The 26,835-nt window shown below is 45.2% G+C and overlaps 2 protein-coding genes across 5 annotated transcripts in view; one reads left to right on the forward strand and one right to left on the reverse strand.

The window, feature by feature from the left end:
• ATG5 (autophagy related 5) overlaps positions 1-13,026 on the forward strand; it is a 120,352-nt gene extending 107,326 nt beyond the window's left edge. The window contains exon 8 of the mRNA XM_074536547.1: positions 12,765-13,026. Within this exon, the coding sequence (XP_074392648.1) occupies positions 12,765-12,877 (113 nt within the window). The 3' untranslated portion in view covers positions 12,878-13,026. The remainder of the gene's footprint in view (positions 1-12,764) is intronic.
• The window catches only part of PRDM1 (PR/SET domain 1), a 62,363-nt gene that overhangs the window by 9,161 nt on the left and 26,367 nt on the right, over positions 1-26,835 (reverse strand). Inside the window, exons 1-4 of one of the 4 annotated variants that reach the window (XM_005493005.4) lie at positions 15,251-15,491; positions 13,501-13,749; positions 6,918-7,037; positions 3,659-3,911 (exon numbers count right to left, since the gene is read on the reverse strand). In XM_005493005.4, the coding sequence (XP_005493062.2) occupies positions 3,659-3,911; positions 6,918-7,037; positions 13,501-13,683 (556 nt within the window). In that variant the 5' untranslated portion in view covers positions 13,684-13,749; positions 15,251-15,491. Of the gene's footprint in view, positions 1-3,658; positions 3,912-6,917; positions 7,038-13,500; positions 14,745-15,250; positions 15,492-26,835 lie in introns of those variants that run through there. The other 3 variants (XM_074536544.1, XM_074536545.1, XM_014271269.3) reach the window with 3 other exon arrangements.

Here is a 26,835-nt window from a genome sequence, read left to right on the forward strand (position 1 = left end):
GATTGCAATATATGAACATTATTATCAAATAGTCATGTCCTGAGTCAATGCAATTGTTTGGATTTTGTTGGGTTTTTGTTGTTTGGTTTTGGTTTGGTTTTTTTTAACTGTTACCCTCTCCACCCCTCTATCCTAAAATAATCCTCCCATGTTGAGGTAAGAATGAAATTCTAAACCATTTGGAACCGCCAAAGCAAATTTCCTCAGTGTTTCCTAACTAAAATATCACAGACTAAAAGACGATCTGAAGGTGCAGCTGAATGAGGTTAGGCACATTTAACAAATTACTTTAAATTTATTTTTAGCAGAATACAGAAATCTGGTGCCACCATATTTAAAACTATTTACAGGACAATGGCACCATCTGAAGGTGACATCTCCAATCCTGACAGAAAACATTAGAGACCTCAAAACAGGCAGGAAGGGAATGCCATTTGAGTTTCCAGCACTGGGATAATGTGGAGTCTTGCCTCTACCACTATTGTGCAACTCCTAGCAGGCACTTCAACATCCATTTGAAGTTACGTAGCTCCACTGGGAGCTAATCATGGCTGTGGAGGTAGGTGTGTGCTCCAGCGTCTGAAGCACACTGGGTCAAAGGCCCCAGTTCAGGAAAACACAGAGGACAGGGTTAAACCCACAACTAAGTACATGCCTAATTGCTGTCTTGCATCTGGATGCTTTCCTTCTGTGGCACAAATGAGCTAATGCTGGGGAAGTTACCTTTAATTTGAAAGTTTGCTGTTACACAGGCAAGTAGATGTTACATGTGGGTGTGTAAATACATTTATGCTCTAAAGTGGTAGTTCTCTCATTTTTGAAGCCACTAATTACAGGAAATAAAGCCAGAGAAATTCCCTGATACATTTTTCCCCGGAGGCCCATCCTGCTCTGGTGCTTAAAGAGGAGCTAAGGTGCTGAACTCTAAGGCTGTGATCCCCAAACCCTTGAGGCACTTAAAGCAGCTGCCTATATTTTAAGTTGGCAAGACTGGAAGGTCTCTGTGGGTGTGTGTCCCAGGTGGCCTCTCCTGTGCTGGGCAGCCAGCCAAGACTCTTCCAAAGCCTCCCACGGGCACCAGTGTGCTCTGCACACCCAAGACACAGCTAAGGGAGGGAGAGATCAGGGTGCAACACACCACGGCCACTGGCTGCCTCCTGCCCATACCAGCGTGTTTCCATGGGAGGAGACTTTGACTTCAGCTTTGCCTCTTGGGACCCAGACCCCAACTTTCCCTCCCTCCTCCTCAGAGGGTGCCAAAACCAGCAGTCACAGGCTGGGAGAGGTGGTGATGCACCTCTCTGCTCTTCTGAGGGAGGCCATACCACTTTAAACACCAAATTATTAGCAATCCATTTGGCTGGAAAGGACTTTCCTGACTTCCTAGCAGGTTGGGGGGAAGGAGGGTGTCCCCTCAAGCAAGGCTGTGTTCAGATGTCTTGCTAGGCCAAAGCCCCACATCTGTAGCAGGTACAGGGTGCCAGAGAACTGGGGACAACCCCTGCACTTCACTCATGGATGAATGCAGTGCCAGGGTGCCTTGGCCAGCCTTTGTGACAGAGAGAGGCTGGAGAGGCACCACGATGCTCTCTAATTTTAGATTTAACGAGTGGCCTGGGAGAAAGGAGCAGAAGAAAGCTAAACAGTGCTGGCATTCACAGTAAATTCATCTGGTTCCAGTACTAATGCTGGAAAAACCCTGCTTGCACCATTGCTACAGGGACTTTGGCAAATAAAGATCTTTGGGAGACTTTTGGATTTTTCTTCCACACTTTTCAAAAGGCTAACTTTAGAAAACCTCAATCCTTATGGTACCTGTAGGGTTTTTGGCCCATCTGCAGGCTTTAGACCTGATTGTGTTCCTCATAAGAATGAGGGGAGAAAAAAAAAAATAGTGAAAAGTTTTTCTCATTTTCTGAACTGCTATGTTCCTTAGGTGTAACGAGCTAACATAAAATTTCTAAATGGTTTAAATGTAATTATCTCAAAAAAGAGAAGAATGTCTATTTCAAACTCAGCAGCTGGAAATACTGCAAATATTAAGGCTGAAATACAAAACTGTGGCTCAGGTTTCCATTTCTTTAAATCCTGATACTGAGCCTACTACTTTTACTGAAATCAGTTATTCTGCCATGTCCAGTCACTCCTAGTTTTGACCTGATTAACAGTAACCAGACACAGTAGGAAACACATTACAAATACAATAACTGCTACTTCTGCAAGGAAGCCCAAGGTGCCAGCAGATGCAGGAAACTGAACCCGCGTTTGTGTATCCTCCTAGCTAGTGAGCAAATGTGCCTGACTAGATTTTAGCAAACTCCTCATCCACCAGAGCCCTACATGCTGCTGTCTCATCTCACCTGCAGGTCCCACTGAAAAACTAACAGCTCATTATATCAGGAAATAAAACTGCACAGAGAGTGGTGAAATGACATATGTGCAAAGATGACAGAATCAGTGAGACAGCTTCTGAACAGAAAATTCCCTCTCTCTCTTCTCTCTGTCATTAGGAGACAAGTTTTCTTCTATTAATTTGCAGTGAAAGACAAAAAGCTAGTTGAAAGGGTGACACCCACAGAGTATAGATGTACTTTTGATTAATCTGAATGTGTGATACAAGTTTTATAATATGGGATGACAGTTCTAATGATCCCCAAGTAACACTGCTATTTTATAACCCATTCCTTGTTGCCAAATAACTGTAAATAGTTCTTTTTATAAAAAAAAACAAAACAAAACAAAAAAAAACAAAACCCCAACAAAACTGCTTGCAGTGTTTCCTTCAAGTTTCAATGTAATCACTGGCAGAAGGACAAAAGAATACTCTGTTTTAAGAGCAGCAACAGGGGAAGTAGCCTAAGAGTCCACTGAGAAGTCAGCAAGAATCTTTTCTTCTCTAGAAGGGGCTCTGGGTGAGGTGTCAGGCAATGATTAAACGAGAAGTAAACGAGAAGTAAAGCACCAAGGCTGGAAATAATCAGAAACCACAGAGGAACACAAACTCCTGGAAACTCCTCTTCCCTCTGCTACCAGTGCTATTATTTTTTAACAGAAAATGAAAGCTGCAATAAAAAGTCAAGAAATGGGGACAAAGTACACTGAGCTTAAAACACAAGTAACCAGATGAGAAGACCACAGGAGGTTTGCTCCCACAAGATAAGTAAGGGTAGATGCAAGGCTCAAAGTGCATGATGCAGTAAACACGTATTTTGTCAGACACCTAGACAGAGTCATGGCACGTTGCCACTTCCTGGTACAGTGAGGGCAGCCCTTTGGGAGCATGAGTGGACAGCCTTTAGTGCATGCTACCAAAGCAGACTTTTGCTCAACACACCATGAGATCTGAAATTGCACAGTCCGAGAGTGAGCCAACAGCAATGGTTAGGAAAACAGAGGTCAGGTTGTCTGTCCAGAATTTCACCAGATAAGACTCAGATTGTAAACAAACAACTACTCAGATTTTATAATCTCTTTCCATTTGAACAGGCACAGGGAACTCATTCTCTTGTGTTGGGTTTTTTAATTCCCCTTTTCCACTCCAAGCTACCTCCTGTGACACAACAGATGATGAAGCTGTGTAATTATACAACTTATTATTAGATTGTATAGGCAGAAGAGACATTACTAGCATTCCTTATTTATACTGTAATCCACTTACTGAGGTTCATCATTGTCAGCTCTCTGGAGGGGGGATAGTGCAGCCTCTCTGCAAAGTCTCGGCAATACCACACAAGCAGCTCTTGGTTGGCAGGGATGGGCTTGATGGTGTAGAAGTAGATGTTCATTCCATTCTGACAAGCAGCCAAGTTCTGCTCCTGAACAGAGTAGCCAGGGTTTACATAACGCATCCAGTTGCTCTTGTCCTCGTTAAATCCATCAATGAAGTGGTGAAGTTCACCACTTGAATAGATCTGGAACAGAGAGGAAGTGTTTATGAATATATATACATATATATAGGCACAATATGCAACATGTAGGCACAGAGTCCAGACAGGAAAAGTGATAAGCTCCCTTTTTTTTTTTTTAAGATGAAGTAAGAGTTCAAGCTGTGTTCATGCCTTTCCAACAATGACATCCTCTGAGTTAAGAAGGCATTTAAAGGAAAGTCCACAGTCACCTTTTCCATTTAATCTTAGCTAGCTTTGGAAAACAAGACCCAAAATCTGAAATGCAGAGTACTCTCTCTGTGTGAACAGTCTACCTTAGAGCCCTTTTCCTGGTGCTCTGATCAACAAGTGGGTGATGCTGATGAGGGCAGGTCTGAGTGCATGCTTGCATTAATGCTTTGAGTCACCTGTGTATAAGACTGACTGGCTGTGCTATGTCAGAGTTCTTCTCGCCTCTTTCTATGGCCTCTGTACTTGCAGTTTCCTACCACCTCCACCCAAAGGTTTAAACTATGCAAACATTCTCCACCCCCCCGAGTCCTAAAGCAACACTTGCTCATAGTTGAACTGTAACCCTTTTGTAGGAAGGCTGGGTGAGGCAAAGATGAAATTCACCTGCCATAACCGAAGGAAGACCTGACAAGGGGTTAGCCCATGAGATGTCACTTTTCCTACCAAGGGACATGCTCTGACTTGTCCACAGAGGGGCAAGAAAACATGAATCTGAAAACTGTTCAGTGGTTTCAGGGGAAAGAAGTTCCCATCACTGACAAAAGCTACTGTTTCTTGAAATAATAAGAGAATTATTTAAAACAAGAAAAAAATTTCCAGAGAAATCCAGGAAACACACTTGTAAAAACACACACTGCTTACTCTTAAGGGGAGCTAGCTCCATGCTGGATGAAATGGGGTTCCTGGTTTTCTGAAAACAGATGACCAGGCAAAAGCCAGACCTTGAAGTGGGAGCAGCTCACACCTCGCTGAGCAGGAAATGCCTTTCCAAAGGGGAGACAGAGCTTATCTCGGGGAGAAAACCCTCCGCGGGGCGTTCCTGCCCCTGTGCCCCCAGCGCTGTCTCCGCACCTCTCGGGCCGGCCGGGACCCTCTCGCGCCCCCGGAGCCCGGCGGGCAGAGAGGGGAGGCGGCCTGGCCCTTTAACGCGGGCCGTAAACACCAGAATCACTTTCTTTAAGAGTAACTTCCTGTAAACTGAGAAGGGGGAAATACATGTGGCCTCATCAAAGCAGCTTGCGAGAGATTTTGCGGTGTGTTTGTTATGAGAAAATGGAAGGGAGCCGGGCGAGTTGTGCTGCATCAAGAGGAGCCTCCGCGTTTCTCCGCTCACCCCGGCTCGCAAACTTCCAGGAACGCGGGGCTCCGGCGCTTGACGCCTGCCACCACTTCCCAAACCAGCCCTCCGCCGCTCCCACGTCAGGGCCACAGCCCCGGCTCCCCGGCAGAGGCACCCCCAGCTCCCACCTATTCTGGGGAAGGCGCGCCCAGATGTGCTGAGTCACGGCGCGCTTCCCAGAAGTGACGCGGGCCCGGCCGGCCCCGCTCCCCTGGCGCGGGCAGCGGCCCCGGGCGCCCAGCAGATGTGCCCGCCCCTGCCAGCGAGCCCAGGATGCCTCTAATAACATGTGGGAAGTTATCTCCCACAATTTCCTTTGCATATGCAAGGCTGTGTCAGACCCCTAGGAAGGAATTAATTTTCGGTGCAGCAGTCTGCCTTGAACGAATCAAGAGGTTATAACAGGGAATTTAATGATGCCTAGATGGCTCCTAGGATATTATTTCTGAGGATGCCTCCACATTAAGGCTTAAAATCACATCATTAGAATGATGTCATCTTTCTCAGTGCAATGTAGGAATGAAGTCCTGCAAGATGGCTATCAGCCCCTCTTCCCTGTGTCAGCCTCCTGGTCTCTTCCTACACTGGACACAAGCTCCCAAAAAATTCAACAAAAAGAAACATTTTGTGGCCTTGTTAATGAGAAAACAGTTGCCCGCTCTGTAAAAACACTCATGCAAATAACTGCCTGTGCAATGCTGTATTACATCGTACAAGGATGATCTGAGAAAACCAAAATGATTCAATTAGGTAGGAAGAAAGGGGTGTGGGGAATGCTGGTGCATGCCCTGGGTTTCACCTGGATATGAGGTTGGGATATTACTAAGGCAGGCAGGCACCTGAGCACAGAGGCTTGGACACAGTCCCAAATCCACGGATTTAGACACAACCTACATGGCTAGAAGGCAGCAAAACAAATCCATGGAATGAGATGGGGCTGAAGGAATGTTCTCTAACAATTAATAATGTGTCTGTAAGGAAAATGAGGATTATGTAAACTGATAAACTGGAGGCATATTCCACAGCACACACTGCCCACACCAAAACACATTGGCTGCTGCTTTCTTCCAGCTTATACTATGGAGTACAAATTAGGCACCACCTCTGGTGTTTGTCTCTTTTCCCTTTGCATGAGCTGCTTTTTCAACAATTCTGAGGAGGCCTAGAAAGATTTATGAATTGAATGATACATGCTGAAGACTACTACCACTGTGTTATAGCAGCTCTATACAAGAAGCAGGAAGAAATGTCAGAAAATGTTTCATAATTCCAGAGTGAAAGTTTATGCAGTACTTTAACAGCTTCTTCATGGTGGGAAAAATCAAGGATGTGATACTTGCATAAATCAGAATGACTTTCCACTGTGAAGAAATGCAAAATAACTTGCCCTTACAGCAAGCAGCAGAACTATTTCTTTACAGAATCAGCACGGATACATTTTGGAAGAATGAGCCAGGAAGGGCTGTGCATCTGCAGTGCTCTCTCCACCCACACAGTCCCTACATCCAAGACAGCCAGGCTTTTAGCTCAGCTTAATTCACCCACTGGCCCTGTTTGTGCCTGGCCACATACAGAGGCTGTCCCCTGCATCACACAGCAGGAAGTGACCCAGCTTCTCAGCCATACTCATTTAGTGATCTGCTCACTGCAACAACGAGCTGCTGTTTTTTCCTACTTACCCGCCAAAAGTATTTTCTGTTTGCATTCTTGGGAACTGTATCACTGGTATAGATCTCTCCCACCAGGGGTCCAAAGCGTGTTCCTTTTGGGATGTACTCTTTGCTTATCACTCCAGTGACCTGCAAGAAGAGCAGCACAGGATCAGTCCATTGCCAGTGGAAAATGAGAAGTTTCCCTCTTCTCCCCTGTCCCCCTAGTGTAACAAGATAAAGCAAACAATGCAACAAATTTTCTGTGACAGGTCAGCAAACTAGAAATGAATAAGTGAACAATCGTGTTGGTTACAATATGAACAGTTTTGTTAGGTACTAGCATTTTCCTAAGACATATGGAAGCTAATGATGAAAACCATCTTAAAAATGTGCTTTTTGGAAATACATTTACAAGAAGAAACAGTAAGCAAAATGTACAGACACTGTCAAATATCTTCAGAAGTTATTTTTCCCTATCAAAGGCAACCCCTAAAAGTCCAGTTCCAGCAAACAAAAATATGCAATATCTATCAATCACTTCACTGCTACAGAGCTTGCTTTTCTAATAAGTTAGGAACTGGAATGACTGCTCTTCCAGATCAAAATGAAACCACCCTCCACCCCCCTCCATTCTTTGGTCTATACCCGCCCAGATAGCTAAAAGGAGAACACCAAAAAAAAAAAAAAGACAACCTTCAGTTCTCTTACGAGCATACAGTGGCATACAAAACAGAATCTGAAATGGCTCTGGGACATATACTCACAGGTCACTTTCTTGTACAAAAAGGAATCATCAGTTCCAGTAACATATATTAAGTGGGTTTGGTCAAAAAAGGTGTAAGGATTTTGAAGAAAATGCTCCACTATGCTAGGTCTAAGAAATGTACTCTGGTTGTTCAGCTTCCTTCTTGACAGTAATTATACCAAAAAAAGTCACTGACCACAAATCAGGAAGCAATTCATCATTATTCAGAAGAACGTGCCTTGGAGTAACCCTTTGCAAAACACTGCTGAGTTATTGGTTTTGTCTCTCTGTTTCTCACCAATCTTCTTAAATTTAATGTATCTAAACAATGTTAGAAAACCAACAATTTTGTAAACCAAAACCCCCAAGCCTCTGCAAGATTGATCTTGCTGCTCAGATAGTAGAAAAAAAAAAAGAAGGTAAAAAGCCCATTAATTTGGTACTAAAACCAAATGTATTAAAAATGCTCATAGCAAAATGTATTAAACATCTTTCCACTTGTCTTTCCACACACCTTGCCACTTGTCTTTTTGCTCACCAGGATTTCAGAACAAGACAGGAACACCAGAAGAGTTGAGGAAGACTGAGAACTGGGATTACTGCTGTCTGTACCCCACAAGGAATCAATGTCCTTACCAAAGCAGATTAGCACTCCAGTGAGCTTTTCTATTTCTTTTAACAGTCCTTCTCAGCAAAGGGTGGTAAAAACCCTGGACTGTATGTAGACAGTGCTTCACAAATTAGCTAAGCCTTCTGACTTTCTCATGCTACATTTTCTTACATTTTATGATCCTTAATGTGTAAGTGAAAGGCAGACAGAGAAATCCTTGCCTGTGTACTGGTCAAGATTAAAAATCCCAGGAAAATATGAACACCTAACATAATTTCCTGTTAAATGTCAAAATAAAGGGGCCAAATAACAGCCATGGATTCAAGGAATCACCTGGGAACACATTGCTGGGTATTCACGGTGGCTGTTTGTACTCGTTTGCATTTTAACATGTGTTTTCAGCACACTACAAAGAAAAAAAAAATAAACCATCAACAACAGAAGTAGTTAAATACTCCATTGATCTGTGCATCTGGACTGAAGAGAGAGAAGAGGGACTTCCAGAAATTTTCTTACACCTACCATATGCTGAAACAAGCTCAGTGGCTCAGTTTTATTTTTGTCTTGCTTGTACATGTCTCATAGAGAGCTGAAAAAGGCAGATGTTCTTCTCATTTTCCCCATATATCTTAATTTACATCCATCTGCCCTCTCAAGAAAAGTTCACAACCAAGCTACAAGCACACCCTACCAGTTTTACTGCATGATAGCTTGAGATTTTTCATGGTTTTAAAAATATCTTGGCCTTAATTAAAACGACTTTAATGAAATTCTCAGAATCTCTAGAAATCACTCCTTGAACTAGTCAACTTGAAACACTCTGTGACACAGCAGATACTTTTTGATATCCACTTTATAGACAGCGCTTGTGTTCAGCTGTGCCAGGGGAGAAGAAAAGATGATTTCCCAGCCTGCACACATCAGAACTTGGCAGAAGTGGTTCTGCACATCTGCCTGTGCCAACACTGAAGTTCTGCTAAACCAGATTTTAAAGCTGTCCAGATGACTTTTAGCTGACGGTGGCTCTCAGGTCAGCAATTCTCGGACTCCACTGTTCCCTGCCAAGCTCAGCTGCTGGGATCGATAGGGCAGTGCCAAGGCGGCCTGGCTCCAGGCCGCCAGCAGCCCCCCTGCCGCAGCCAGAAGGGGCTCCTGCCCCGCCGCAGCTCAGCGGGTGCGGCTTCAGAAGCGGCCAGGAAGCCGGGAGCTGCCGAGGGCGGGCAGGCAGGACAGCGGCGCAGCTCCCGGTCCGGAGCCGGGGCTGAGCGGCCCTCGGGCTGCCGGCGGCTGTGCCAGAGCGGCACTTCGAAGCTGTGTCCGCCAGGTGTCCTCCAGCGCGCCGCTCCGCCCGCCGGGGAGCCCTTCCCGGGAGCCGCGGGGAGCGGAGCGCGGGCGCTCCCCAGGAGCGGCGGAGCCCTTCAGCCCTTCAGCCGCCGCCCGGGCGCTGCCGGCGGGCCCGCAGCTCGCCTCACGGGCGCTTCCCGCCTCGTTCCTCTTCACAGGCGCTTACCCCTTCTCCCTTCAGAGCTCCCAGCGCTCCGCCGCGTCCCTCCTCTCCCTATACAACAGCATTTCCAGCAGGAAGGTGCAGCCCGGCCTCAGCCGGAGCCCGCTGCCCGAGCGGGCCGGCTGCGAGCGGCGCCCGGGCGCGGCGGCCCGGCCCGGCCAGGCGGGGGGAGCCCGGGGCCGGCGGCAGCCCGGGACCGACCGCGGCCCTGGAACTGACCAGGGTCCTAATGCGGCGCCGGGGGCCCGCTCAGCACATCCCGGCCTGCCCGCGGCCCCCGGGCGTGAGGCGGCTGGGCTCCGGTCCCAGATCTGATCTGAGATGGCGCTTTGGAACATCAGCGCTTCTGCATCTTTGTTTGGGGAGAGGGCACTGAAGTAAAACAACGACTCCTGCTCATTCTGCAAGGGACGGTATTTTGCGATGGGACCACTAAACTGCTTTAAAAAACCAAAACATCGAACAAAACTCTCATTGGCTTCATTAAAACAGCAGCATTCTCCACACGCAAATAGGGCGGGCCGTTATGTGTCCTCAATTAACACTGATTTTAATTTTTTTTAGCTACTAATTCTATAGTTATGTATTTTTTACCCCTTTGTTCAGGGACCAGTTTTCTAAAAGTTATGCCGCAAAATAGAATGCTTTCAGATGGCTTCCTCGGCAACCACATAAAAAAATAAATAAAAGCAATAGGGGAGAGCAAGTGTCTGAGGTCAGTGAGGCACAGTTCATAACAGCTCAAAATCCCTCCTTTCACCAAAATCACTGATTCAGGATCTGTCTCTAAGAAATGGCCTTATCAGAGATATGCAACAGTAATGGGTGGTTTGCCGAGATATGTTTTCCTCTGTCAAAGCTCACACACCAGGATGCGATGCTAGTAATATTCAAGATAGCAGAGTAACTATCATTTTATATGAAGAAAGGCTGTTTGGGCTTTAAGCACTGAGACCAAAGGGAAGATTATTGAAAAAAAATTTTTAAATGTCTCTATGAAAAAATCATTCACATATGGCCTTCCAGAGCATAAGCCCGACACCACATTTCATCATTTTTTGACAATTGCCAAAACTGGGGGAAAGGATAAATAATTCACATACAAATAAATAAATTACTTCATGTAAATCTAACAGCCTAAAATGTTATGAGCAGTAGTAATTAATTTTTTTAAATGCTGACACATTCTGTGAACTCACAGCAAAAAATGTGTTCTTCAGAAAAGTCCCTGATCAAGATCCAAGAATAAACAAGAGTATGATGACGTGTCATGGGCTCCCTTGCAAATTGTATAAACCTTTAAAGAGAAGCTCCACAAAGCATGCAAGGAGAAGATATAGAAGAAGCAGCCCTCCCCAAGCATCAGGGGCCGTACTTCCTCCCTCCTAAGCAGGCACGCAGTACTTTTCCTACTCTAGCCAGAGATACAATACCAATCGTGACAGAACTAGGATTTAATGATCTAATCATGACAGTATCAGCATTTCACAAGCGATATATTATAAATGTTTTTTTGACAATAAACTGACTCAGCATTTTAAACTCTCAACCAGATGAAGCCATAGCTTTCCCCAAAGTTAACAATGAAGACAGATCACATCTGAAACCCACTGGCAAACACGCACGTATGCATCCCTCAAAGTCTTACCTCATCCTTTTGCAAGTGAAAAAAACCCACTCTCCCAAACTGTCAGGACTCCAGTGGTTTTCCATGAGGTCAAAACCAGAATCAGGCTCCCTCACTGACCCACAAACTCGGAAAAGCAACACATGTACCCAGTCCTGACCTCACTAAACAAAATCGAACTTGGAAGGCACACAGAAGAAAAATACAGTGCTGCATGTCAGAAGTTCCTAGCACACGAGCAGATTATGCCATTTACAACTACTTCACCTTGCAGCCGAGTAGCAAATGAGACCTGTCTGTACATTCTCCAGAATGTAGCCTTCACAGAAGGTGGGCAAAAGAGCCCAATCATATCGGCCCTTCCTTGCAGAGCTACCTTAAAGATAGTCAGGGCTCAAAAGCTCCTATTGCTCCTTAGGGTAGGTGCAATTCAGCACAAATGAAAGACTGGGGGGAGCTTTGGAGAACAAAAGGAGGATGTCCTATATTCAGACTCCCACTAGCAGGGAGCTGCACGGGTCACATTTTACAAGAAAGAACCAGCGATCTTTCAACAACTTCTCTCTTCCCCCACCTCTTATACAGAGATGGCAGCAATCCTCCTGATTCACTGACCTGAGCCAGGGAATAAGGAAATTACACCTTGGTGTTTCCAAACACAGTGCTGGGAATTTTGAAAGCTCTCTGGATGTCTCCAGCCACAGCAGCAGGACTCTACAGGGGCAGAGGGAGCAGCAGCCTCAGCAGCCAATCAGTCATCAGCCGGCGGCCAAGGACCGACCCGAGCTGTCACACTGCAACTCATCCTTCAATCAGAAATCCTCCTCTATCCCATGGCAGAGTCTCAGCTTTATTTCCCTCTTCACACCATACTAAGACCTATCTAGCAATGCAATAACACAAAACCAGGTTTCACACTTTTTTCTGGAGCATGACCTTTCTCTGCCAAAGTTCTGCAGGGCAGGGCAGGGCAAGGCAGATGGGAAGAGAAGAGTGATTTTAAGGAGAATTTAGTTTTAACCTCTTACCAAATGTACTTGGCACTCTATTAAGTACTGCCAAGCTAAATTCCATGGTGTCAACACCCTTCAGCTGGGGGTCTGGCCCTATTTCTCTACACAGGATTAAACAAGTACCTGCTCTGGAAGGAAATATTTGATAGGCATGGATGAGTGTACCTCCTTTTCAGCTCTGTGGTCAGTATGTTTAGCCCAAGCAGAAGCACAGGTAATAGTTGCTATACCACAAGTCTCAGCACAGGGAGAAATGAAGGGTTGTCCCCTGGGTTGTTACGCTACTGAACATCACACCTAGCTATAATAGCTACTCTATATGAAGGAGTAAACACAAAACCAAATTGCTCATCCAGGCTTGTTTCTTTCCAGCCCTTCTGAAACAACAACAAAGAATGTACCCACTCCAGGGACAAGGATGGAACAGACTCGCACGGCTAGCTACCGGTGAAGATACTCTCCCAGATAAACAAAAGTTAATTTAAGCTACGACCACACTTCTGTCAAGCTCGCTACAGTTCTACCATTACTTCCTTAACTGACATGCCAGAGTTTTTAAGAATTTAGGAAGTTGGGAATACAACAACCTCACGAAAAGAATAAAGCAATTTCATAACCAAAGGGAAAACAAAAAGAAATAATTAAACACATTTCCAGGAATTTGTTTTTTTTTTTCCTTTACTTTTTTAAAGCTATTTATTGGACAACCGAGGCACTTTAATCTCTGAGCCAGAGGCAATGAATGGTCCTGGCAAACAGCAGCCTAGAAATTGGCACAAAGAACTACCCCACAGTTTAAATATGCTTATTCAGATGCTGTTCAAATTGTGTGAAAATTTAACTGTTTGCGAATTGGTACAGAACCAGCTTTAGGGATAGGTTGGCTACAATTTTCAGTGAAAATATTACACAACAGATGACCAGCACACAGTTTGTTAAAAGAGTTATTAGGGTCACATATGAAAGGCCAGCAGGCAGCATTTGTTGTTGTTGGTAGGGTGTGTGTGTGTGTATGCTAAAGAATCAAAGTCAGGGTGAGCACACGCTTTCCAAAGCGCTGTGATTTGGCTTGTCTGACTCCAACCTTCCCCAGAGCACTGCCGCTTACCTCTTTGCAGTTAGATGCATATTTGAAAGTCAAGTTCCTTGGCAAGGAAGCCTCTGCCTGAGTTAGGGTGCCTCCATCGGCACTGGGATCCAGCGGATGATCATTTACAATATATGTGCACTTCTCTTCAAAATCAGCCTCTGTCCACAGAGTCATGTCAGCATCCTCCATGTCCATTTTCATTGTCCACTCTCTCCCTTTCACCAGATTCTTGAAACTCACAGCGTCCGAGCTACACTGTGTAGCAGCCTGGAAAAAAAGAAAACAGCCTTTAATCCTCATTGTCCTTCAGTGTTGTGGTTTCCGTTGATACAGTGTGACTAATACAGTAGTCTGTGACACTTTAAAAGCGTATGCGGGATAGTTGGTACAGTTGAGTAATAGCCAAAAAGCAGTGTAAACGAAGCTGCTCTGACTGAAGCAGCACTTTAAAATGCCAGTCTCGGTAGTAACGAGGGAACAAAAACAAAGAGGAGAAAATCCCTAGGCTGTGACAACCACTTTACCTTTTTCAGACCCTTTCCTTAATGCTTCAGAGAGAAAATAATATTCCGTGCTGAAGAAAATGTGGGGTCATGGCCATGAGACCACTTAGTCGCCTGTGGAAAAGCTGCCTCAGAAAAGTGTCACACAAACAAGGAGAGGAAGAGGAAAGGAACTGCTGTCTGCGTCTGAATGAAGCTAAAAATGGAAAGCGCATGTTGGAAGAGCGGAACCCAGCCTTGCCTCTTCCAAATGGGGAAGCCTGAACTTTCCCACCGGCTTTCAACACACAAACAACTTTCAAAACAACCTGGCCCCCCCCGCGTCCTCCTGACGTCCCCTTATCCTTTGGCATGGAAGGCTGAGAAAGCCGACATCCTGCCAGCATCACTGTAGCAGCAGCAGCCCTGTACAAAGCACTGCAACATGTTCCTGGGGGTCAAACCAGAAAAGGAGCATGGGAAATAAATAAGTATTTTTTTAAAAGATATTCTATCCTTTTTGATTTTGATGGTACGTCCTAGAATTAGTATCCCAAAGCAGTGGATATGAGCCTAGCAGAATAGTTTCAGCAAGTCCTTTCAGCCCCTCTGTCTGTTCAGGACAGAAGCACTGTTATCTAACCTATCCTCGAACATGTATTAGGGTCGGGCTCTTTTCTTAAGGTTCCTGAGGAACCAAAATCTGTGCCTTCGCCGGTAGCTGAGAATAACGCTCAATCCGGCGTAAAATCCCTTCATTTTTCCTTTTTGGATGCGCAGCTACTAGGAAATTCACACCCCTCCTCCGGGAAAAACGAAACACGAAGACTGAAAGCGCACGATTTTCCGAGAAAGAGGTTAAGGGCTGACTAACTGCGGGTTCGGGGGAGACCCCCGGCGACCCCCGGGACGGACCCTCCCGGGAGGCACAGCCCGACGAGGCTGGGGCGGAGGTCGCGGCAATACACAGCCCCCTCCTCCTTTCGGCCGCCGCCGCTCCGGACCGGCCCCGTGCCCCGTCCTGGCCGCGGTCGGGGCGAGCAGTGCGACAGTGCCGGACCCTCGGCGTTGAAGGGGAAGAGGGGATGAACAGCGAAACTCGGGCCAGGGGTATGACAGCTGCGCAGCGGAGCGAAAGGGTTAATGCCGGTCAGAGGAGCGCTCCCGATCCGGGAGAGGCGACGAGGAAACTTTTGCTCCGTCCCGCGGGCGCCGGGACGGGCGAGAAGCAAGAGCCGGGGAGGTGGAGACGGGGCTGAGAGAGGGGACGGCATCGCGCTCCTTACCGGGGCAGAGTCCGCGCGCGTTTCCACACCGAAGCCCACCGGCGGCGGCAAACCTGGCTCATTTCTACAGAGTAAACATTTCTCCTTCCTTCCAGCGGCCGGGTCCCCGGGAGACTGACTCACACCTCCAGCCGCCGCTCCCCTCCCGCTCCTCCCTCCCCCGGCTGTCACAGGTGCTGCTGCTCTTGCCGCTGGGGAACGCTGGGGGGCCGCCTGCCACAGCCGCGCTCTCCGCTCCGCTCGCCCCGGCCCGCCCGCGCTCACGCACCGGCCCGGCCTGGCCCGCCCCGCCCTCCGCCGGCCCCTCTCACAGCGCGGGAGGTGGGGCCCTACCTGCGGACCCTGCCCCGCCCAGCCCACCCGCGTTGGGTTTTCTACATCACTGTTATTATTTTATTTTCCCCCCCCTTCCTTTCGGCCCGGTGCGTCAGCTGGGAGAGCCGCGGCGCTGCCCCGCCGCCGGGATCTGCCGGGTGGGCGGGCACCGCGGCGTTTCGCGGAGAGCGCACCTGAGGCAGCTTTTACTAGAAATCTGTTTTCCGTGCTATTTTTAAGCTCCGGAGTTTAACACGTGCCCGCTTTCGTTCTTGCGCAGTTTGACTTGATAGCACTTTATAAAAAATACCAACTTAAATTAATTTACTGGTTTACTGATTAAAAGTCGATTCAAAGTGCTTGCTCCCAAACCTCAGCAATTATAGTACTTTACTTGAGATGACAAATTTGGGAGTTTCAGAATTTTGATTTTACCCCTTTCCAGAGTCTCTAATCAGTGCCTGTAAGAGGAACTGGGGAAAACGTTTCTGTTTCTCCCCTTAAACAAAACCTTCCCTCTTTCCCTTGGTGACAGCAGGGAAGCTCTCAGCAGCAGGAGCCGGCGCGCAGCGTTTCCGAGCCCGGTGCCCCTTTCGCAGCGCGGTAAGAAAACGAGCCCGGGTCACGCACGGGGCGATGTGCGAGCGGCCGCCCGGGAGCACACTGCCGAGGGAAGGAGGGTTGGTAGAGCACCCAATTTTTTTTTCCTCCGATCCAAGTCAGCATGCTGGCTGAAGGAAGGACATCCTGTGATGATGGCATACAATGTCCTGTTTGTTTATTATTAAGAGCATTCCTGCTTCTCATTACAAAACAACCAGATGCCTTACTTCCTTCAGTGGTCCTGTCTCTTCAGCAAGGCGTCCTCGGGCTCAGAGGAACGGTGATGCACAATTCCATTTATAGCCATCCACAGCCCAGTACAAATGCTAGCTGCTTCCCTGTGAGGCAACTCTACTACTTTTCCTTCTCCTCACACGTCTGCAAGCATATTTCTTGTCACTTGCCTGGCACTATACGCGGCAGCTAGTTTCACATTCTAAACATACATGCACTTATATTCTAGGATGATCTCGGTGAATTTCTTCACAGGAGAAAGGGAGAAGGGGAGGGGGGGCGGGAAGCAGGTTTATGCAGTCGGGTGCCTGTCTCTCTGACAGCCGTACACAAACCCCTTTCCCTTAACCTGCTCCTCCTCCCACTGATAAAAAGACGTGTGGAAAGGATTACTTGCCATTTTGGGCCTGCGATGCTGAGAATAGCACATCTGTGTAAAGACCTTCCGTGTGTGTGTGTGGCAGGGCTCGTGGCAGCAGACCTAAGTAGGGCAACTGCTCACAAGTGAGTGTCCTGGCTTCACTGCCGCCACAGCGTAATTCCACAGGAGAGGTGGCCCAAGCACTGGGGCTGGAGGATAGAAATGTAATTGGATATACCCTGTAAAACCGAGGCACATCCAAAATGAGGTCTAGGAAGGCTCTGAAGTAGGAAGAACCATTCATTAAAGGAGAGAAATCCGGCCTACTTGATTGGGTTAATTAACTGATGCTGAGTCACACTGCATAGAACAGAAAAACAATGTAGTCATACTGAAGGTGATTATTTTACCGAAAAATAGTCTCACTCCGAGAGGCAGCTGTTTCAGAGCTTTTCACTTCCCTGTTAGCTTGCAAGAAAAACAAAAAAAGGCGGGGGGTGGGGGGGGGGGGGAGACAAGAAGAAAGGGTTGATGTGTTTCCTTTAGGGGCTGATCTTCTTAATGTGAAGGAGACCAGGGGAAAAAAGCAAATCTGCTTTTCAAGGAACTGAGAATGCTTTTGGGCTGGAAAACAAGAGGAAGCTGAGATTAGATTAGATTAGATCACATCAGATAAAGTGAAATATTCTTCAGGAGGATGCCAGTATCCTGGGTCAGTGTGGCTCTGTCCCTGGAGCCTGCGGAGGTGAGCACAGCCTATGAAGCCTATGGATTTCAAGTAACTCTGTGGCACGCTCTGAGGCTATCCCGAAATTAGCTCCAGGTGTCTCAGTGAAGCTGAACCCAGAACTATCTTAAGTGCAGGAGAAGGGGTATTGCTGATGTGCAGATCCAACCTAGCAGTGCCTGATCTGGAATAAAACTAAGTTTATCAAGAAAAAGAGACAGAAACAAATTGTTAAGAATGTGTACTAAAGTAAGAATCACAGAGGAAGCTCTGCCATTAAAGAAATATATAGAATGACCTTCTGACCTTCCTCCTTAAGAGAGAAACATAAAAAGACACCGTGTTCAACCAGAAGTTATCTGCTCTTTTACAGAAATCGTTTGCACCAGTAGCTGCTATTGTCTGGAATGTGCAATCTCAAAATGTTGCTCATTTCAAAAAGAACAGTTTTAGTAATGTTTTAATTTTTTCCTTGTCGCTCATAGAAAACCTCAATTACTGTATTAATCAGCATTTCTCAGGCAGCTCTCTCTGCAGCAGCTTTCAGCCTGGCAACAAATCATGAATGGCCCTAACAGCTCTGATCTCAGAAATCCCCATCCATTTCCTTTGATGCTATCACCACTTCAGCTCAACAACAAGCCTGTGCAACTCAGCCTCAGCTGCCACTGCTGCTGTTTTCCCTGCGCCTGCTGTAATTGTAAAGGGAAGAAGGAGGGAAGGGAACTGACTCTAATAGATGAAATTTCTTTAAAAAGTTGGAGGGGAGATAAAATGCACACAAGAGATTAAAGGAGAGTCTCATTTTCACATCCTCCCCTTCCCCAAACAAGGTCAGTGGCAGATTGACCACATCAAGAGTAACTACCAGACCCACCCCCATTTCCCACTTCCTGCATGTAGGCATCCTTATGCTGGTAAACATTTGGGGACCAGTTGTGGTCATTATTGGAGAAGGTACATGATGTAGTTGCACGACTGCACATCTTTTAAAAGCCAACTGAGAAATCAAACTCTAAGAAGAACTTGCTTTCAAGTTCTGATATGCACTCAAGTTTTGGGGCCACATTTTTGAAAACATGGTTGCTGTCAGATTCAAGGGAAAGAGAGAGACCCAGCACACGTTAGTGACTGTGCAACAGGAAAAGTTACACTTTGTTGTAAAAGAGAAGCTGCCTTCTCTTCAGACTGGCCTGACCTTTGCAAAACCTGCCTATGGGCTTCAGATATGATCTCAGAGGCTTTGTATGCCCTAGACAACTTCAGCTGGTATTGCCTACAAGGAGAGAAATTAAAATTGCACTTGAATCTACAAGAAGATTTTTGCAAGGGCATTTGGGGTGGTGTGTGCTATAGCCAGGAGGCTTTTGAATTAACACATGCAGCTTTCAGGGACTGCCTTTAATTACAGAGCACCCTGGTCTTTGCCTCGTAGCACTTCCAAATGCCAAACGTTTATTTTTGTCTGGGCTGTGCAATACCAAGAGCAGATCTTTTGGCTGCACTCTCAGCTACTGCCTACTGCAAGCCTTAGCATCACTTTTGGTTTCTGTTGTTTTATCCTCTCAAGAAATTTTCCTTAAAAAGAGAAAAAAGGAATCAAACTAAAATACCATATCCCTTTTTGTTTCCCACTAGGCCTTATTAAAATACTGCTCAGAAATGACGTATGAATAAGCCAAAATAATTCTCCTCCAATGGAATAAAAACATTCTCACAGCACACAGAGGCGAGAATTAAGCTTCAGCTTTTTCCTCTTGTTGAGGCTTCAGTTTGAGAAGAAGGAGCTGAAGCTGTCTGGGCCTGCGGTCAGGAGGGCAAGAAGGCTTTGTGAGAGGGTGGACCACAGACGTGCCCTTCTTGGTTACCATCAGCCTTCCCATCACACTTCTGAGCAGCAGTGGTCTTGGGAAAGGTAGGGGGGATAGTCAAATGCCCATATAAGAACACTTTTGTTGTCTTTGTGTGTTTCTACCAACACAAGTTTATGCTGGTCAAGAAGAGCTGAGTACAAATTCTACCTTTCATGTCCCCACCTTGGAGTTTTGAATATTCTGTCTATTGTAACTGAATCTGAGGAAAAATTAATGACAACTGGCCAACCCATTCCAACTACTTTAATTACTTTCCAACCTTACTGGTAACAAGAGGACTGAAAAAGAGCGTGCTTTGGAAAATTTTCATTTAAAATAGGCTGAGTTCCAGACTGTCGTGGAGGAGAGCTGAGATGGTATGCATATATTAGAAGGCTCACTCTTCTGAATACTTCAGACATCAGCATCATAACAAGCTCACAACAAGCTAAAATAATGAAGTCACCTCAGAATTAATTGTAGTATTTCAACTTTCATGTCTCTTCCCAACTTGGCAGTCATGACACTTTTTGGGGTACTCTCTCCTCAACCTGCCTGGTAAGACACAGTGATGTGAACAATGGTGAAACTTCAGACTGTGCTCCTGCACAGTTCAGTTCTCATGTCAGACACTCTCCGGGCTGCCCAATCTCCTGGAGCTGATGAACACAGCAGAAGGAGGGCAAGATCCATGGGTGGAACCATGCCACTTTTCTGACAAAGAGCTGGCCACAGAGCGCATTTCAAAACAGATTAACAAAAACAACAGCTACACACCATGACAAAGTGCATGTGGTGGAAATGAAAATATTTACCCACAGATTATCACACATCCAGCAGTGTGACTACCATGCATTGAGGACCAAATGATTCAAAATAGTGACTGTATGAATCTGGAAGGGTTGGTTTGTAGTACCACTTTTTAAGCTTCTAAGAGTACAGTTGTCATTTCTCCACCTTTCCTACCCCAGGGTGGTGAAATAACAGTCTTTTCATACCTGTATGTTGGCTGGGGGAGGGAAGAATTCCTCTGCTATTAAACACAACTTCTCATTAAATAGTTGACACCTTATCCTTCTTTAAATGTTGTAATGTTTACTTTGCAAAACCCAGGAAAGCTTTTAAAATAAAGATAGCAGAGAGATTCTTAAGCCGGGTGTCCTTGCTTATCTGCTCTTTATCAACCAGCTATTGTTTCTGGAGGAGCTCGTTGGGGAAGGTGGAGCAAAGGGGGTTAATGTTCAATAGGTATCTATCAGTTCCCCTGAAGGAATAGTGCTGCTGACAGAAGAGCAACACTGGGCTCTCAGCTACTTCCTGCAAATGTGACAAACCAGAGAGGGGGAAAAAACCCAAAACAACTGAGGGCTGCAGCCACTTCTTGTCTCTTTTCTTCTTTTTTTTCCCCTCCCTCTCCCAAAACAACTAGTTTTAAGAAATACATTGTCCTTAGGAGAGATAATCCCACAATAGAGAGTCCATTAGAGGTATTAAAGCATTGGCAGTGCCTGATCTACAAGAAGGGCTCTGTCCTGACAATAGACAATTAAAGCTGATAAATCTGCACTACTTGTTGCCGTTCTAATTCCTCGTAATTGTATGCTACTTGTCCCTGCCTCCTGCGTCCAGGGATGAAGCATGCTTCTTTAATCTCCAGAGTACCTGACCTAGTTCCTATGTGGTCTTTTCAGGACCTGTTTTCTTCCCATCTGGACTTCTTCCCTCCTACTCTCCTTTCCTGCTTCTCTGCCCTAAGCATTAAGAAGAGGTTACGATAGAGGGCACAGAAAACACCAGAGCACAGCACCCGGATCAATAATTCTGGAGCCCCAGACAATGCACTAATCTGCAATAACAGCTAATCATGGTCAATTTGGCACACCAGTGATTAAACTGTACTTTTCATTAGGCTCAACAAGTAGAGCAGACGCACACTAACAATTCAAATTGCCCTATCAGTAAGAGCTGCCAAACTCGTGTGCACTTCTGCATTTGTAGCTGCTGTATCACTACACTTGCCAGACTAGGTGCTTTGTGGGGGCTTACCTGTTTTCTTTTGGTATTTTATGAACTGGGACTCTTAGCTGTGTTTTCTATAAAAAGCAAAGCCCTTGCCTCATTCCACTGCCACAAGTTCTCTTACTTAAAGGGCTCAGCGGGTGAAATTGTGATATGCTGAAAAATGATCATTGCAATTACGTGTTCCCTCCTGGTCCTAACAGAATTCTTGGGTTTATTTTATGTCTCAAAGATATTTGGTGATTTTGTCAAATTTCTTTTTTATTATATTTCATTGAATAAATCTTGTAAGCCTCCTGGCAACAGAGCAGAGTCATGAAAATGCATCACTGGATTTAGAAGATTGAAGCAAGTAAAAATTACTTTGGATCTGTGTATTTTTCAAACAGAACTGTTCAGCCAACCTCAGAGAGTATTTGGAGACTTGAGAAGGGTTTGGATTTTTTTTTCACCCCTAAACTTATGAACTAGCTGCTACTGTGCCCATCTCAGAAATCTACACAGTTATTATCCTTTACATGTCATTTTGAAAGTGACCTTCCTGTCACCCTCATAGAACAATTTCTTGTGACAACAGTTAATTCTGGTTGCAGTCACACCTAACAGACCCATTTTAAAAACTGCCCTGAAAGTCTCACCCGAGAGTTTACCACAATCTTTCTCTAAAGCACAGCACCAAATTCCAGAACTCCTAGAGACCAACCCCACACACTCAGAGGTCTCCTTCTGTTTAACTTTAGCTTATCATCCTTGTAGTAACTTGAATAAGTGTTAAAACTGCACTTCAAGTTGCTCTTAAAAAAAAAAAAAAAGAGCTTGGAAGATGTCAAACGAAAGCAGGAAATGTCTATTCTACTATTAATATTAATGAATCCCTAATGCATTTGCAACCCACTTGAGGTTAAGTCAGTAGAGTTCTTCTTCTGACAGCTATTCCTCATCAAACTACCACTGCTGAAGATGTTGATGCTTTCCCTTTTGCTCTGTAATCTCTAAACCAAGTTTAAATCACACCAGAGCCTACCACAAAATAATGTATTTTATCCTAAGTGAACACAAAGCCCTGGAGACAGCAGTTTAAAACAGCACACGTCCGCTCAATTTATCATTTTAAGATAGGAAGCTGCCGCAACAAACAAAACACCTCCTTGAAAGTGGGACAGCAGCAGATTGCGGTGCAGAAAGCTCCGGGATCTTTTGTTTTCCTGGAGAGCAACAACACGGCTTTGCAGAGAAAGACAACAGCCTCCCCTTGCTGAAATCTAAATCAGTTCATATAGAAAAGCCTGCCAACTGCTAGTGAGATGGTAGCGAAATATTGCAGATAATTCACTTTTCACGATAAAGCAGGAACAAGCAGGCATGCAGCACCCAGCAGGGGCTCAACTGATAAAACGGTGTCAAACTCAAACCATTTGTCAATTGGGAGGGAAGAGAGCAAGCTGAAAGATGGATTCAGGAAGTAGATTTATCTAGTGCGACACATTAACTAGTATAAATACTAAGGAAAAAGTAAACACATTTACCCAGCAGTATCTCTAGCCAGCAAAGAAAAGGCTTCTGAGCCTCAGACTCATGCTGGCTGTCTAACCACTCAGCTGTCAGCTACAGCAGCAGTAGCATTTTTCTTCTTGTGCAGGATTGCAATGACATTTAATTCACGGCACTAAAAGGTTTTATTAAAAGTGTACATTATAATTAAGCAAAACAAAAGCGTGACTCGTGTGCTGTTCTAGTCTCCTCCCTCCACCCAGTAGCCAAACCAATAAAACCACCTTGGCAGCAAACAAGTCAGGTAACATACCCCGGAGAAGAGCACAGATTTGTTATAGAATCATTCACTTGGCGTCTGGCTTGTTCAAAACTGCCTTATCAGAAACTTCTGTGCCGGAGGCTCCCGAGGCAATGGAGGGGGCTGACAATGCAGGTCAGGCACAGTAATTCGCCAACAGCGTAATGTGGGGCACATAAACAAACTGGAATAATGCAGGGCAGAAGGGCTCTTTGGATGTATGCTTTCCATTGGAAAGTATAAACAAATAACACAGTCTGTGCATGGCACATCTTGCTACAATCACTGGGAAGAAAGAAAACATTTCAAAGGGCTTTAGGATACCAACCCACAGCTACGTGGCAACCTGTAATATCAAAGAATAGTGCAGCATATCAGCAAACCATTTTCACACTCAATCTAATGCAAACCTCAAAGATTAACAGCAAAGTAAGTCATCTGCATCCCCCCCCCCCCCCACCACCATCCCCCTCCAAAAATAAAAAAGGGTTCATAAAGAAAACTACAGCACAGTTCTTTGTTCAGCTGTACCTTTATGTGTCCACACGGCACAGGTTCCCCACCTCCAGCTTATGCATCTCAGGATTTTAGTCCATATGGAAAGTCTGTCATTCGCTCTCACACTCTTACCCACACGCACGCATGCTCACGCACTCCACACCACACCCGCACTCTTGCTCCCCAACACACACTGCCTGGAACTGCTCCGAGGATTTTAGAATTTCCTCTTGCTAGCAGATTCCTCCCTCCCCTCACATCCACTCCACCCCATTCTGTAATTAGGCTTAACAAGAACAATTAACAAAACAAACTCCTCTCCGCCTGGTGGCCTGATAATTCTGATTGTCATAATGTATTAAGATGTGTAAGCCAGTTTAAAATAAAGGTAAATTACAGCATTGCACAAGGGTCATTTTGCACCTATTTCTACTGCTTTTATCATAGGGATAATGAACATTCAGCCACGCCTTTAATTTAAAACATAAAACACCAAAACTCACATCTGAACAGCAGAACTCAAAATTAATGCTTTTGAACCAACAAGACTATTTTGATTTTTTTCTTAGTTTGCTAGAGGGCAGCTCCCTTCTCCTTTGCACAGCAAACTCCTTAGAAAGATTTTTCTTTATGGAGCTACTTTGTGATTTGATCCTAAACATTCAAGGTGTAAAATCAAGTTTTAATGCATCTTCTGGCTTTACAATTGTCCATGAATAAACGGATTGCAATTGTTTCTTTTGCCCTGCCTGGTGTCTAATGGCATGATACAGGAGACCAAAGCCTCAACATTTTTCTCATGGTTTCTCTGTCCACTTTTAAGTCACTTTCCTTCAGCAAGCAAATCACATAACTTTAGTGTCAGAATCATAAAAAGACCCAGTTGAGGACTAACTGATTTCAGGTGGTCAGTGGAGAAACTTTGATGTTCTTTGATTTCAGTGAGCTATGGGTACAACACGCAGAGAAAATTTACAGACAGCCTGAATTCAGTTGGAAAACATATCTAGTTCTTGTTCTGCTTATACACTCTGTGAGTTTGTCATTAAAACTATCAACATCAAATGAGTAAACATATTAAAATCATAAGCACACAGAAGACCTGAAAATAAAACTGGTATGATATGTGATAGGGATTTGGGTTCATGTGAACTGAAAAATCATTCTGTTCCCTCAGTTACGTACAGTCTGATTCACAATACCATCTGCCAACTAACCACAAACAATTTTTTTTAAAAAGACAAAGAAAGAAAAAAGAAGGCTGGTGTTGCTGGTTTATTGTTGGAATCGTGCAGTTTCTGATAAGCTCGTTGTGTTTCCCCAAGTCAATGATTTCATCTCTGCTGGGTGTCAACATTTACACAAGAATAATTTGGGGGGTCAGGAAGACATCAGCAAATGAGATTTCAAAAGGTTTCATAACAGCACAGATTGCTCAAACCCAGGGAAAGGAGGGTTTCAGAAGTTCACTCTTCTGCTTCTTCATTCCTCCTTCCCTGAAGCTGAGTCAAAGTTCTGTAAAAACCTACAGCCAACCATCAGATTTGCAAGACAACAGACTCACATAAAAAACCCCAAGCTTTACAGTGAGACAAACACTCCAAAATATCAGTTAAATGGAGACCTATTATGGTGCAAACTCAGGCATTCTTTCAATTGGTAGGAGATGCCAGGAGATCTAAGATTGTGTACAGAAACTCAGTTCTGCAGTCTTGGCATAGGACACACCATCTTTTTCTCCACCTCATTCTGTGTTTATAAAGAAGAGTGCTGACTAGAGAGCCATTTTTCCAGAATTTTTTCTCTCTCCTTTCTCCTATAAAGGCCCAGTGCTTTACTTTAACCACAGACCGTTCAAATGAAGACAACCAATTTTGTCTTGTATTTTTCCACTTTGCTCATCAGAACAGCAGCACTTGAACGCTTCACAAACATCAAATAATGACTAATCTGATTTTCACAATACCTCCCCCATATGTTGATGAAGGTATTATTGCTATTCTCGCTCTGCAGAAGGGCTATGGAGACACAATGACATTAACATCAAAAGCATACATTACTTTTGGGATGCAGAGCAACCGATTTACTCAACGCAGTGCATTATTTTATATGTTCAAAGCATTTCTCTTCCTGGCATCTTTTCTGTGATGGCTCTTTGTTTTGCAGGGCTTCACATCAGGCACCTAGGAAAATGTCAAAATTTTTGCACACCTGCAGAAGGCTTTACTGAGGTGAATTGGCCTGAATCTTATTCTGACTCACAGGTAGGAATAATACATAGTTCTTCAGAGCAGAGCTGCCCTGCTCTGAGGAGAGCAGCACTTCTTCCTGCCATGGCCGTCTTACTTCCTTATGCAGCAGCAAATGAGATGGCGGGAAGAGGTGTCTTAAAGATAACATTTTATTACACCACCCCAATTCATCTCCCCTAGCAAGCTTGTCTTGTGCCTGAATGAGGCACATAGCCAGCTAACAGTAATTAAATGAGTAATTAAAGACTGTATCATAATGCATAAGAGGATCAAATTGGAGTTAGGCAAACAACCCTAAACTCTGGAGAGCTTGAATTTGCAATTTTAGTAATGTTTTTCTACAGGTTTTATGCTGATTTTTGAAACTGCAAATAGAAAAAGCGGAGAGCTCATGACCTAGCACTACTCTGATGCCTACACAGATCAAGAACAAAGCTGAGGTATTCTGATCTGCCACAGGCAGACCTCAGTAGGGACACTGGCAGACCTGACTCAGAGCAACCATACGGTTGTTTTTGGCAAGGTCAGCACAAGCACTGCAAGGAATAGGACACTTCTCTTGATGGGTTTCATCAGGTGATAGGCTGGCAGCGGAGGAATGACTGCTTTCAGGCATCTTGATTTCATGCCAGGTGTGGTGCGGAGTTTGTTCTTCCTCCTCCAGTGCTCGACTCAGACTTCTGATTGGTTTCCTTGCCCAGCAAGTCCTCAGCTTGTTCCTCCTGACCCCTCTTGTAGTTTCCCTTTCCAGTCACTCACATCTACCACTCCCACACTTGGTGCTCCTGTGCACCAAGTCTTCTCATCAAGCCAGTTTCAGTCCCTCCTGGTTCCTCATCTGCACTGCACTTCTTTCCTGTCCCACTTAGGCAAACATGACACGCTGTCCATCCCCATGTGCCCCTGCTGCCCTGCAGACCTGGCCCCCACA

This window comes from Zonotrichia albicollis, chromosome 3, assembly GCF_047830755.1.
Source record: "Zonotrichia albicollis isolate bZonAlb1 chromosome 3, bZonAlb1.hap1, whole genome shotgun sequence".
Classification (NCBI taxonomy): Eukaryota; Metazoa; Chordata; class Aves; order Passeriformes; family Passerellidae; genus Zonotrichia; species Zonotrichia albicollis.